We start from the raw sequence: 15,377 nt of genomic DNA on the forward strand, positions 1-15,377 counted from the left end.
GGGGTCTCCTCCGTTGGCCTGAACACCCTTTTAAAAACCGACCTCCCATTCTGTCCGGATGGCATGTGCTGTTGCCACTCCTTGGTGGGGGACTTTGGTTTAAAAGTTTTTGGATTTGCTCTGACCGATTTTCGTACGTACTTGGTCTCAGGGCGTTTCTGGCAGTGCTGGCAATGTTGGCAAATCGGCTCTGACGTAACTGGTTTGGTCACTTGACGTTGCCCTACTGCATCATTCACCGCTACCCTCTGTCGAGGTCTCTTGGCACTCCATTTCTCTAAAACTTTCCCGATACCCAATACTTGGTCTAAGTTGGGCCGAATCAAATTAATCGAGACGCATTTCGCATCGGCCTCCCTTCTTGACGGGAACAACAATTTCTCTTCCGTTATTGCTTTCTGGACTACGTTTCTGAACACCACGCAATTATTGGTGTTGTGTCTCCATGAGTTATGGAATTTGCAGTAGTCCTTGCCCAGCAGTTCCTCGCTTGTTGGCAACACATGACCCTCAGATAGGGAGATTTGCCCGTCTTTTAGCAAAGCGTCAAATATATCGTCGGCTTTCGTCAAGTCGAACGAATATTCCTTTTGGATGACCGCCATCTTATTTTTCTTCACATATCCTGGCTTCCTTAACGCTGCGCATTCCGTTGGTTTCTTTCCGAGGAATTCGGCCATACATATCTCATCATCGGATGAATCGCCCTCACTATCGGAGATGACGGCCACTTCTAACTGATCGCGGTAATAGGTGCCTTTCGAAGAACCTCGCCTCTGTTCCTTCTCCTGGAGTAATCGTTCGTAACCCGTGACCCTGTTGGTGAGCTCGAACAAGTCCCTAAATCGATGACCTTCGAAATGTTCCCTCATCGCGAAATTCATCCCTTTTACGACCATCGGTACGCAATCCCCCTCAGATATGTGCGTCATGCACCTCGTCCTTAAATTCCGGAAGCGGCCGATGTATTTTTCGACGGATTCGCTGGGCAGCTGCGAAATCCTTGCGAGATCGGCCAAGGTAACATCTGGTGGTGCTCTGTAAAATTCTTCGTGGAATTTTATTTCCAGGTCTTTCCACGTATCGATCGAGTTGGGCGATAAGTGAGAGTACCATGTGAACGCCACCTTGGTGAGAGAGCTGGCAAATAACCGTAGTTTCCAAAAGTCGTGGGCCCCTGCTTCTCCACATTGGGCAGAAAATCGCGCAATGTGTTCCACCGTGGATTGGCTCTTCTCTTCTCCTGAAAATAAACTAAATTCGGGCACTTTGTACCCCCTAGGGAATGGGTACAGTTTGTCGATCCAATCCGGGTATGGCTTCATGTACGACGGCCGAGGCATTGGCCTGACGTCGACCCCTAATTTCTCCAGTTCATCTAGCAACTGCCCCCGATTGTATAAATTGTTTTCTCCCATGGGGGCGTTGTCGCTACCGTAGGGATTATCCTGTAGCGGTTGCAAGTTTGGGTATTGTTGCCCTGGCAACTGGTCGTTGCCTTGGTATCGAGTCGCTCCGGTACCAGTACCATCGCCCCCTTGGAATCGCCCGGCTCCTGGAGATGGCTGATCGCCCATGTGAAATCGCCCAGCTCCTGACGAAGAAGGATCGGTCCTAACACCTGTGTCTCCTTCTGGGCGAGTTAACAATCGTACCGATCCATAAGCGAAACCGGTTTTACTTGGTGATTGCCCTGCATCGGCCGAACTACCGAGACCGCCATTTCTCTGCGTTGTCGAGGTATAATCGGCCCTTCGGTGATTCTGATCGGTCACTGATTGTCCCGAAAAGATCTTCCCCAGATTGTCCATTGAACTTGTCAAGTTGTTCAAATTCTTCACGATCGACTGCTGAACGACCGCCTGGTCGGCCAACATTCCTTTGAAAGCGTTGGACATCTGTTGCATCGCCCCGTCAAACATCTGCCGATTTTCCTGAGCTATTTCGTCTCTCATTATGGTAAAATCGGCCCTAGATAGCGACGGGCGAGTGGGTGGTATTTCTCGGGAAAATTCGTCGAACTCCTTCTCCACGTCATCGCCTTCCATGGATTTGTTGCTTACAGAAGTCACATCGGGTATAGTGTTCTGAACCCCTTTGCTCTGTGACTGCTTATCGCCCTTAGCCATGACGGTAATGATCTCTGGATCTGGTTGCTCTATCTCTCCGAATTTCCTTTGAAGTTTCGCTCGGCTTTGAGACTGAGTTTCCCTGTAATCGTCTGGAAAAACTCCGGTTTTTGTGCTGACCATAAACTGTCCCCAGTGGAGTCGCCAAAAAATGTTCGCTAGATTTTCACCTTGCTCAAACCTTTGAATTTATTAATGGGTAACTTTAGGTACTGATGCTTTAACCGGTATGATTCAAGATGAGGTAAACAGGATTTGAATGACGTAACCCTAATTCAAGTGACGTAACTCGAATTCAAGTAACGTTGTTCAAATTGTGAATGACGTCGCCGTCGTTCGATTAAACTAACAGTATTAATCTGGGAATCCTGAGATCCAAGCGAGATTAATGTCAATTCTACTCCTAAACTAAGATTCAATCCGGAGATTGGGATAAAAAGCCTGAGCTTTGGTTTTTGATTAATGATGTGTTGATACCCAAAATAATACAATACTACTGACTATTTATAGGGAACAAACCCTAATAAAGAATCCTAATTCTAATGAGATTCTATCTCTTATTTAATGAAGAAAAACTAATTAAAAGGCTAAAAATAAATATAGCTCCTGTTGGGCTAAAATCCCTTAATGAGCCCATTCAAAACACCTTTTCTGGTCATGGGCCAAAATGCCACCCAGCTTTATATTGATTCCACTGGGCCGGTGCAAACAGAAAGATAATCCAATCTTCAAAACATAGGTGCGACCATTTATTAACTCGGACGTTTAAGGGAGAGATCAGCCACATACCTCTAACAAAATGACAGTCTCTGAGAGCATGTATTATTGCACACACAATCATCATTTTATACTAATATGATGCATAAATTTAAGTAAAAATGAGAATTATTTTTTCTTTTAGCATATTGTTGACCGAAAAATAGCTTAAAACACTTGTTTGATACATTTTAACATTGATTTGAAAGAAATAAATTACAAATACCGGAATAGAAGATTTAGAAAAGTTCACACACCATTAATATAGTTTTTCTTATTTAAAGTTGAATCTATTTGACCTATTTTTTTTAAGAAATTTGATTATTTTAACTTGAATAGTAAAATTGAATCTATTTGATTTCAGGATAATTTTTTGGACCAGAATGGTCCTTCTCTCTAATACAAAATATTTATAGCTATAAGTCAGTCTGTAGTTGATTAAAATACAAAATGATGAATGCTTATGCGGTATTAGGGGTATGTAAGAACCGATCGAAATCAAATTTTTGAACCGAACTGAAAAAATAGTTTGGTTGGGTTATTATTTTCTTCGGTTTGGTTGGATTTAATTTTTATTCAATCAAACCGAACCAAAAACCGAAATTCTTTTTTATATAAATTTGACTATCATAATGGTAAATCTTGACCTTAGAAAGAGTATAGGCCTAGGTCTCAATCCTAGCAACTCCATTTTTGCAATATATTATCTTTTTTCTTTTATAAAAAAACTGCAAAAATCAACTTTGTGAAAGGGTCGTGCGCGTTTACACTAAACCAAAACCGACTCCTTGTGATTTTTTACATTATCTTATATATATTGGTTACCGGCTGAATCAGACCAAATTTTTTCTTCATTTCAGTTTGATTTTTTGGAGTTCAAAAACCGATCGGATTTTGGGTTTATGGTGGGTTCAATAATTTAACCAACCGGATTTTGGGTTTATGGTTTCATTGGTTTGTTCTTGTGACATACTGGTATTTTTTTTCTTATGGAAAGAAAATGAGAAGTAACATTTAGTCCAAAAGTAGAGAAATTATGCTCAAACCTATATATTTTTGTATGCATGTTCTTGAAATTTCCTTAGCTTTGAATTGAAGTAATTGAAAAATGAATTTCTCGACTGGTAAAAAGGAACTTTTACCTACAAATTTTGATTCTAAATTCCTTATTCAGATTTGCACCGAGTTGCCGAATTTGACTCACTTGCAATGCCTTAATTTATCTCTTTAATCCAACACAACTATTTGCCTTCTGGCTTTACTATTTTCCATATTTATTAATCATATACACTTACCTTCAAACATTATTTTTCTCAAACTAATTGCCAATTCTAGATCAAGTATTATCCATTTGTCTATGATATTTTAGTAAGTGTTCATACCCATTAAACTTTTAGTTTCATGCAGGAAAAAAAATTAATTGAAATGAAAAACAAAAAGCCTTCTAAGAGCATATATAATGGTGCTTTCTATTAGAGAGAATATATTTCATAGAATAAAGAGCATTTTATATAAGATTATAATTTTTAATTTTAACCCAACAGACCCTCTAAAATATGACACATTATTATACATTTTTTATAAATATTAATTAATATAAATATTATATTTATTATATTTATTTTCGTTTATTTTCATTTTTTTTATGTTGAAACCAAAGAACATATTTTCAAAAAAGAAAAATAATCGATGTGTGTTTGAATTTGAAATTTTATTAAAAAGATAAAAAAAATTAGAGAGTGAAGAATAATCGATGTGTGTTACTCATAATTATAAAACATAAAATGTTGCTTTTTAAAAAAATTAATTACTTACATTTTCAACTAATAGATATTAAAAGTTAAATGGTCATGAACTTTCAAGAGTTTTAATATATAAAAAATGTTGATAAGTATTTAATATGTTGAGTTTTTGTAAAATTTAATAAATAAATTTAATTATATTAATAAATGATATAGTTTGATTGATATTAATAAATTGATAATTTAATTTGATCTAAGTTATATGAATAAAGTAATTTAAATTTAAGTTAATAACAGTAAATTAATTTATGTATATATTTAAAATCATATTTTATAAATCAAAATTAAAAAAATATTAAAAATTTGTAAAATTATATAATCTCAACCGCGCATCGCGCGGACATCGACCTAATTTGTAATATAAGTACAAGCCTAACAGACGAGAAATTTCAAACCTTTTTGATTTTTTGTAATTCTAACAAATGCAGTAAAACTTTATAATTTTAGCCAATTTTAACAATTTGCAGCGATTTTAGTTAATTCGCTGTAATGGAGCTAAAATAAAATATTTAAAGCTTTAAAAAGGTCAAAAGGGGGTCTATGGATTTCACATACACATCGTTTTTTAACAATATGAAGGCTGCGTGAGATTGCACATATGCTATTAAATCGATTGGGACGAACTGACTAATATGTACGTTAAAGTCTAAACTATAAAGTTCTAAAGTTTTGATCATAATTATAATCAGTCTAAAAAAACAGATTTTTTTTGGATCCATTAGATCTAAAATAATAATACTAGTAACTCAAGATGGCATGCATAATTTATGCTAGACTAAAAATGTTTATGAAGTATTTTGCACATTTAATTTAGTCATAGATATTATATTATTTAAAGAATGCTCCCTATAGAAGGTGAATTTATTATGTGAGACACAATTCAAAATTGAAAAACAAAAAAACATACACAAGTAGCAATATAGTTAAAGGCGATTAGAGATTATAACAAGGCTTACAGAAAATTAATTACTGAAAAATTATAATTCTATAATTCATGAACTGATGAAGCTCTTGGGGCAATTTCAATTTTTCTCCCATCTAAGGCTTGACAAGGCCTATTGTTGTTCTTGTAAACTTCACCCAATGGTGCTTTCAGTAATTCTATCTGTTTCTTCGATACTGTTCTTGGCTGCACATATTTTCATTTTCAATCATCAGAAAATAATATATTTTCCGTTCATAAAATATAGACTTATTTCTAACTGGCGCCCCAAATTATACGTTTGTTTTAAGAAAATAGTTAGTTAGATAAATATCTGACATGTCCTTCATTAAATTAGTTATAGTCAACTATATTAAACTGGTAACGTCTTTAATAACAACAATTATTACTGCTTAACATATATTAATCAAACAAGTTTATCTTTTATGTACGCAGAAAGTACTAGTTTTTGTACGGTATTATATAACTAATCTATTTAATAGGTAAATAATTGAGTTGATTACCGTTGGGATAACGTTCCATACGACATTTTCAGAGCATGGAGGAGTGGTAAGAGAACCCACATATCTAAAAAATCTGTGACTGATTTTCTTTATCAGTTTAGCATTTAAGGTACCCAAATATACTTTAGCATGTTGATCGCCTGCTGTCACCTTCTTCGCCAATTTGTCCAAACTTTTCTCAATCTGTCGCCACAAACAATGATTAAAATTTTTAAAATTTATGACCAATAATTAATAAAATTATTTGTAAAATATCAAACTTTGGTCCAGTAGATGTTCGAATTCAAGCTCAGTGATGATTATGGCCCGGTATGCACAGGCCCATCAATATTGGTCGGGGCTTAAACAATTTTTTGTTGGTGGATTTAGATTTTCATAATTGCTTATTTTAACATGTAGAACCAAAAAATTTCAGTCTGAATTTGTAGAAATATAATATGGGGGTCGAGTTTGGATATTAGATGGAGATTTGAATTGGATTCATATTGTATTGGAACTTACGTTTTTTTTTTAAAAAAAAATTATTTTCGGCTAATTATTAATAAAAATGTGCTCTGATTTTTTTTTTCACATTTTGTTTATTCATTTTACAAAGGTACATCGTTGGTAGATCATTGGTAATTTACTGATAGGCTTTTTTAAAATTTTGATAGATAGTAAAAAAAAGCATATTTTTATCAAAAATAAAGCCAAATTTTGCGTATTTTTATATAAAGAAAACAATCAGAGCATATTTTTATAAATTTTTAAAAAAGTGTACAAGATGTAGTTTCCTTTTAAAAAATCAAGCTCAATTGACCATGCCTGAATCCGACCAAGTCCAGCCATCCCAAAACACACAAAAATCTTTCTAAGATAAAACAATGGGCCAGGCTCAAACTTTCAGTATTGTGGCCAGACCAAAGTAAAGCCTACTTCAGTGGATCTATTATATTAAATGGGCCGGATATCCATTTAACTCAATTATATTCATCAACTCCCATTTGAACTTATTATATTCATTTTTTATGTGCGGGATTGAGATTTTATTTTGTTCATCCAAATTCTATATACGACTCAGAGAAATCTAATGTATAAAATTTAATTCATGATCCGAATTCGATTAATAAATATTAGATTCATACTAAATTTAAATATAATATAAATTTGTACATAAAAGAATCAAACCCGTACCGAGGTGAGGAATGGATCAGGTTCACCGTACTGGAACAGAATTCCGATAACGGAAAAGCTGCCATCTTGTAGCTGGTGGACTAGGTGAAGTTCAAGAGGATACCTATGGATTAAATTCATCATTTCTCAATACTGATTAAATATAATTTTTAGCAATATATTTTTTTGATGACTATATAAAATCTAAAAATTCAAGTCAAATTATTATTAATAATAAGAGATATAACATACTCAATTCCGTCAATTTTATGCTCTGAAGGAGAATGCCAGTGTAACTGTTTCAATGAATACTTTTTTTCATCTATATTCATTGATCCACATTCACTTTCGAAATGTATCTACACAACAATAAAAAAAATATTATCATATAAATTATATAATGTTAATTAGAAGTATATTTTTTCTCTGTTAGCAAATTTATATTATTGATTCCCGGCTAATTAATCCACTTGTCTAACATGTTTAGTCTCTGACTGTTGACGACAATGATTAATTCAATAATACTGGGAATATCTGTTTAGCACAAATTGCCAGAGCTCATGTGAACTTCTGTTATCCCATTAGCTCATGCTAATTAATTATTTCTGATAATTTATCTGTTAGGATCTGATTCTATAATTTATTTAGAAAATTTATATTTATATTGGAACTAATGAGTTGTATTTCAAATATTATAGACGCTAGGCAGTAATTCTAATAGGTCGTGAATTCTGCTTCTCCCACAAATACTTTTCCTTTTCCAATTATTAAAATAAAATATATTTATATTGAACAGAACATCTTAATTAAATAAGACTAATTAATAAAATAAAACAGATTTTTAACTCCAAATAACTAATATTTCCATACAAAACCAAGTCATTAATTAAATCAAATTTTCATTATTATCCTACAAAAAATCAATTAATGGAAATCTATATAAACAAATCAAATCGACGTATCACTTAATGCTACTATCTTATTTTCCATAAGGTTTAATGGTTCTAAAAATAATTTTTTTTTACTTACGACAAAAAAATTAAAGTTTTTAATATTTAAAAATCTATATTTTAGTTAAAAAAATTTAGTTGTCTTAATTTTCAGTTGAATTTTTATACTAAGTTTTTACTTGGCAGACCCTATTTTCCAGATTTCAAAATTTGACTCTTAATCCAAATAAATCAATAACAATATTAAAATTTAATTTCAAATTCTGTATATTTTAGTGGTTGGAGACGAAAAGAAGAAAGATTTAAACTCAAAATGAACAGAAGGGACATATAGATATTATACTGAGGTGAAAAATTTGCACAATTCAATTGATTAAAATATTGAATAAATTACAGCGGAGTTATTAAATGAAAATAGAATTGTAAATTTACTGAGGTGAAAAATTTGCACAATTCAATTGATTAAAATATTGAATAAATTACAGCGGAGTTATTAAATGAAAATAGAATTGTAAATTTTGAAAATTTGAATTAGACCTTTCTATAATACTTAGATATTATTATTATTATTATTATTATCATCATTATTATTTAATCTAAAAATCAATTAAAGTATAAGAATGAGCTTTTAGATACATAATCTATTTCTCTAAAAATTGTATTTGTTTACAAAACAAAATTTCAGTCAAGACGCATTCTATACCTCAAAAGTATATAAATTTTTTTCATTTGATTCCTAAACTATAAAGCTAATTTTAATCTAAAAATAAACTCCGTAAAATATTTATAAATACATAGAATAATAATGTAAAGAAAAATAAAAAAAGTTGAAGAAAGATGAAGAAAACAAACCCCAACATTGACACCATTGGTAAGTAAAGTAGCATTTGCAGGGATATAAGATTTGATCAAAGGTTTCAAAGCTTTAGTAAGAGTAGTTTGGTTCCTCATAATATTTACAGGAGACTGAAAATGGCCAGCAGAACAAGCAGTATAATTTGGATTTAATGTTCCCCAGTGGGACGGTCCATGTGAACCAGAGTACGTAAATGGAATTGATGCTGTTCCACAAAATAAATTTCCAACTATCAGAAATATTCATTTAAATGATGCATTAAATTTTGGTGGAATTTTTATTACCAAAATCTAATTTTTGATGAATTTAGCATGGATACTTATCATATTTTATTTATTTCTATATTATAAAACAAGATAGTTAATTTTATAATGTAGAAAAATAGGATATTTCCCCTGGTTCGAACGTCGATAGAGAAGGTGTGACGTCATCTAATATTTGAGGAAAAATATCCAATTCTTAAACTTATAGTTAATTCCACCTTTTATAATGGCGGAGATGTCGAAGTACTTTTGGAAAATATTCTTAACCTAATTTTCTAATTTTCAAAAATTAAATTTTATTATGTAAATCATAAATATAATTAGATGGCCAAAAACTCTTTATAGATGATTATTTTTTAGTTTAATTACTTAAAAACCACCCACCTTAATATTTTTTTTCGTTTATACCCTGACCTAGGAAAAAATTCATTTATATCCTGACGTATGTGTTTATGTTTCACCTCTACTCTAAAGTACTAAATTAACCTTTTTTCATTTAGAAAAAAGTTTAAATAGTCCTTCATTTAGGAAAAAAATTCATTTATAATTAAACTCTAATTAGCTTAGGTTAAAAATGAAGAACTATTTTAAACTTTTTTCTTAATAAAAAGAGGTTAATTTAGTGTTTCGGGGGTAGAGATGAAACATAAATACATACGTCATGGTATAAATGAATTTTTTCCTACGTCAGGGTATAAACGAAAAAAATATTCAAGGTGAGTGGTTTTTAAGTAATTAAGCCTTATTTTTTACAGTAATTATCATTTTATTTTAAAAAAACTTGTTTATAATTATTGAGGTATCTTTCATCTTCGTTCCTTCTCATATATATCTAATGAAATCAGTTTTTAATAAAACAATCAATTTTTTTTCATGTCACATAAGTAAGTATTCGCCTGAAGTCGTTAATGACATCCGTTTTAGATAAAATCAAAAAATTTAAAATTCCAAAATTGTTCTATAAAAGCAACATAATTAAAAAACCATAAAAAAAATTTAAATTCTCTAAATGATGCTAAACATTTGTTAAAAAAAAACAAGAAATAGCGAGAAAGTTGATACGTACTTTCACCTTGCTCAAAGGCAAAATATTTTGAAGGAGCAACACCAAGAAATAAGAATGCAAGCAGCAGCATGCAGAAGGAATTGAGAGGAGCCATTAATTTAGTTTTTCTTTCCTAACTTCAATTCGCCCTCTAATTATTGAAAACGATGAACAGAAAAAGTATTTATTCTTCAGAAATTGCTAATTTTAGAGCAAAACAGTTGCTGAATTTGGCTATGGTTTCTCAAAACCTTTGGCTTACCTTTCTTTTAATTTCTGTATGTGTATTTATATGTGTTTTTGTAGTGGCCTGTCATATTTTGTCATTTTCTTGTCTTTTTTTATTTTATTTTAATTTTAGATGGTTTGTGTCTTAAGAAATTAAAACTGTTTCTACCCTAAATTAGTCCTTGTTTTAGAAGAAAAAAGAATTTCTATTAATTGTAAGATTAAGATTTACAAAAGTACAATTCTTGTTTTATTATTGTTAGTTAATAAAAGCAACAAAATCGACCATATCACTTTTTTTTGGTAATTAATTCTTACAATTATTGAATTTTTATTTATTTTTTCCGGACAAAAGTATTTAGATAGCAGCTAGAATTTGACATGTGGTAGCTAGATTTTACTAGTTTTACTTTAAAAATTTATCAAACATGTACTATAATTTTACTTTTCAAATGAGTTTTTAGGCCAAATTATACATATATGGCAAGTTTTAGGTAAAATAAATAACAAAATTCATGGCTGCCACCGAAAAACTAAAATTAAAAAAATTAAAATTAATAATTAAAAACAAAATAAAATTTAGTGATTGAAATGAAAAAATTAAAAATTCGGTGAATTTGATCATGATCAAACCCCTCCTATAAATTCGGTGAATTTGATCATGATCAAGCCTAGCTCTTATTAGTAGGGATGAGCTAGGCTTGATTCAGTTCGGTATACAAATTTCCAAAATCGAATCAAACCCCTCCTATAAAATTCAAAATTAAAGTTCACTAGTATTTTTTAAAAAAAATAATAAAATAACTTATTTTAAATGAAATAAATATGTAAATGTTAATTGTATTTAAAATAATTCTAATTTAGTTAATTATTTATTTTAAAAGAGTATGTGTTTTGAATATTAAGATTTAGTTTTATCTTATTCTATAAAGAATTACTTATAAACAAATTAACGATTATTACATAAAATTATAAATATATCGCATCTTTTATTTCAATTAACTGCTGATACAATGTTTACAACTTATAACCATATTAATATCCATGGTAAAATTATAATATCATTTAAAGGACTTGATAGACTTGCAATTTCATATGATAATTATAAATTTATTCACAATTAATTCATAAAATAAAACGATATACTTTATAGATGGATATTGATTTGTTTTACCTAAAATAAATAAATTCACATACTTTATAGATGGATATTGATTTGTTTTACCTAAAATAAATAAATTCACAACCTTTTCATGAAATTTTTATGGCCATATGATTATGTTCCGAAATTTAAGTAAAACGTCAAACTATAAATGTTTAAATAATTGTTTTTATAAAATATGAAATTTATTTATACCATGGTGATGGTGGATGAGTATATTAATATTAAACCTTAAAAAAGTGATCATTTCATGAGAACCACAAAATAAAAATATCATCTATAATGAGCACCACCGCTCCCTAGGTAGCACAATGTTCAAGAAACAAGAGATGTTTTAAATTTTCTAAAATACAGTAATTGGCTTCTGCCATTCATAAGGATGATCGTAAACTTCAGAACATTATTATTCACATTCGCTGCAGTCATCTAAATACCGCCTCCCGTATAAATTAGTACTATTAAAACATCCATTTTTTTTTAAAAAAAAAATTATAAAAATAAAAAAATGTATAAAGTTCGTGATTTTTTTTGACATTAACCCCAAAAATTACTATATTTTATTTTTGTTATACCTTTTGTTCATTATGTATAATTATATACAAGGACACCCACTTTCAACACGTTTGCTAACTTCAAAGTACTTGTACTTAAAAACTCAGATTGCCATTGCCCAGTTTAATCCTCAATTGGCCCTCAGACCTGAAATTTATACCCCATTCTAGACTACTGCCCTCCACGGTTCATTCGGCCTCACCATGCATCCTTTTGAACCAAATGAACATTCAGGAATTGGCCACTAGTAAACGATGACTTCAGAGTCTAGGTTGCACGACTAGAGCCATTTTATAAGAGCACCTAGGTAACCATATGCATTTAGAACCTCATTCACATATGCAAAATCAACCAACCTATCGCAAGGCACTATCTGATAGATTCATCCCTTTTTTGGTCGCTCGTCATCCGTGATCTATAATCCAGGTTCGGCCCTATGTCCATCACTGTTTTAGACGTGGTTGTGATGCCCAATATTCCCATTACATGCCGAAGTATTTCTCCCTTGCTATAAACTGATTATTTCAGCAACAAACTCACAAAGCATTACAGAATTATGGCAACTTCCTGAAGTTAACATGTATGATGACACCATTCACCCTAATCAGGCCAAACACACTGCATTGTTGAGTTATTTCTTCACCAAATTAGAAAGTGTCCGACCTCTTTCCGCATCACAACTAACTGCTTCACTATTGAGGCCTCTTTCGCTGAAAGACAACACCTCAACTTGGGAGAATTTATACTCGCCCATGTGTACCGAGCTATGTATAACTTCCTCCCGGCCGAAGAACCAAAGTCCTATAAATGCTGCAGCGGTCCCCTCTAGGTAGTGCAAATGTGGCTCACCTTCTACTTCCCTGAAATGGTCAAAGTTGGGCCGTATCAACAAGAAAATTGTTACGGATACACCCGTTTAAACGCCCTAACTCTCTTCAAGGATGTTCTTAAAGTCATTGAGTTCTTTAAGGAAAAGAATACCTGATTCCACCGAACTCTTATGTCCTATTTTGTACCGGACGAACCCACCATTGTGGTTGACCTATGGATGGGACGAAGATTGTGACCCTCGGTCTGAAGAATATCAATATTAGGATACCAATTGGGCGAGCTCCCTTCGATTCAAAAATTTAATAGTTGGCCTATTTTACAAGTATAATGGCTACAATTCTTTGCCAACTATTACTCCCCTCAAATGGGACGAACATATGCGATTCCTTGCCCCCTATTGATTGATGAAAATGGGCACAACCGCAGGAGGCCGATGATAAAATCAAAAAGGGATATCAATTTCCAAATTCACTTAGGCATCAGTTACCTTTCAAAACCTGAAAATCTACCTTTCCCTGAGACTAAACCTTCATACAAAGAGGAATTTGTGAAATGGTGAAGTCTCCATTTGACTCTCCTTTGGAAACTTTTTTGCGACGGAATATCCGTCGCTAAATTTACCACGGATCGCAAAACGGGTCGCAACGTGTTTTGCGACCAGGAAAGTTGCGACAGACGTTGTCCATCGCAATTCCGTCGCTTTAACTCTGTTTAGCGACATAATAAAGGGCTTTAGCGACGGAATAATCCATCGCTAAAGCCCTGTTTTCTAGTAGTGAAGGGGTCTAACTCTTACAGATAACGATAAAAACAAACCAATCATATTCTAATTCAGTTTTTATTGGAACTTCACTATCAAGTTAGCTTCTAGAACACTCCATACTGAGCTGAGCCATCTATTTTGTTCTGGGACAATTCAATCAGACTCCATGCATCACTTTGTTTAGACTCTCGAATTGTGTTTTAGGCCGATGTAAACAGTATTTAAAACTAAATTAATTATTTATTATAACAAACCAAATTAAATCTTATTTTAAGAAAAATCTAATTAAATCAAATTTATTGGTTCAATTTTTGTATCCCCAAATGCTCATCCCTAATTGAGTACACCACCATAATCATTGGCCAATGTATAAATAAAGTTGGAAAACGGAGCCAACTTCTTAGGCCGAAAGGCTAAATCATAAAATTTGTGTTGGAAAATTAAAGAGAGCCCATCAATTATTTGATCCTAACTAATGTACCCATATTGACTTATAAGTGGATTGCATTGCACCACAAACTCAGCCTCCCCCAGGACAACCCAAGTGCCACGTGCTAGCATGTAAGTGGATCTGTTCGTCACAATTAATCTTTTTTTGGAGTAACTACTAAATGGTAAGTGCTCCTTGTCTCTTATTTTTGGCATACCATGTTTTGGGTATCCATTTCAGATCAACATGCAAGCTCGGGACCCATTCTTTTTCAGCATTTGTGATCAGCTTCTGTTTTCTATTGAGAGCGTTTGTGAAAAAATTGAACCTACAATTAACGTTTATACCATTTAAATTGTAACTCATTAGTTCGACCAGCTTTTGTTAAATCCTAATTTATGTGTGTATTACTTTAGTTTAGATAAACATGACGAGCCTTGTTGCAACCTTATAGGGTCATTTGTTCGTTACAAAAGAAAAATTGCAACTTGCCTCTCTTTTGTACCCGAAATTTTTATAAAAATATTCATGCCATCCCATTGTGTTGTGCTATCTTCTTTTTATAACAATAATGTGAAATTTTTATTGATGATATATTTATTAAATGAACTTTAGGTTTTCTATATGTTTTACTGATTTATTATAAAAATAACATGACATAATAATTAACCCACCATGGGTTGGCTGAATTGATCACAAATGTGAATAGTAAGCATGGGACATAAAGAACCAAGGTTCGACTCCTATATTTCACAAATGGGACTTATTAGAAGCATTTGTAGATGATTTGTTGAAAACCCATATTAAGTGGGGAGGTCCGGGCGGTGGAATGCCGAGACTAGCCTCCCCGAGGGTTTATCTAGGTGGTCGGGCTCCGTCGGGAGTTCCCTCGTCACCAATAAAAAAAACATGACACAATAAATATGGAATAATTATTCATGATTAAATAAGGAGGGTGCATTTCGTAGTTCGGATATATTTAATTTTAAACACACTAAAACTGTTTGATTTT

At 32.2% G+C, this 15,377-nt stretch overlaps 2 protein-coding genes across 2 annotated transcripts in view; both read right to left on the reverse strand.

The window, feature by feature from the left end:
- LOC126677331 (uncharacterized) overlaps positions 1–15,377 on the reverse strand; it is a 75,931-nt gene that overhangs the window by 52,784 nt on the left and 7,770 nt on the right. The gene's annotated exons all lie outside the window — the stretch shown is intronic.
- LOC126677332 (alpha carbonic anhydrase 1, chloroplastic-like) lies at positions 5,535–10,664 on the reverse strand. The gene is made up of 6 exons (XM_050371895.1): positions 10,421–10,664; positions 9,088–9,296; positions 7,538–7,644; positions 7,307–7,409; positions 6,134–6,316; positions 5,535–5,816 (listed from the first exon to the last, which is right to left on the reverse strand). Exons 1-6 carry the CDS (start codon positions 10,512–10,514, stop codon positions 5,673–5,675), a joined length of 840 nt encoding a protein of 279 aa, XP_050227852.1. The 5' UTR covers positions 10,515–10,664; the 3' UTR covers positions 5,535–5,672.

Source organism: Mercurialis annua, linkage group LG4 (genome assembly GCF_937616625.2).
Source record: "Mercurialis annua linkage group LG4, ddMerAnnu1.2, whole genome shotgun sequence".
Classification (NCBI taxonomy): Eukaryota; Viridiplantae; Streptophyta; class Magnoliopsida; order Malpighiales; family Euphorbiaceae; genus Mercurialis; species Mercurialis annua.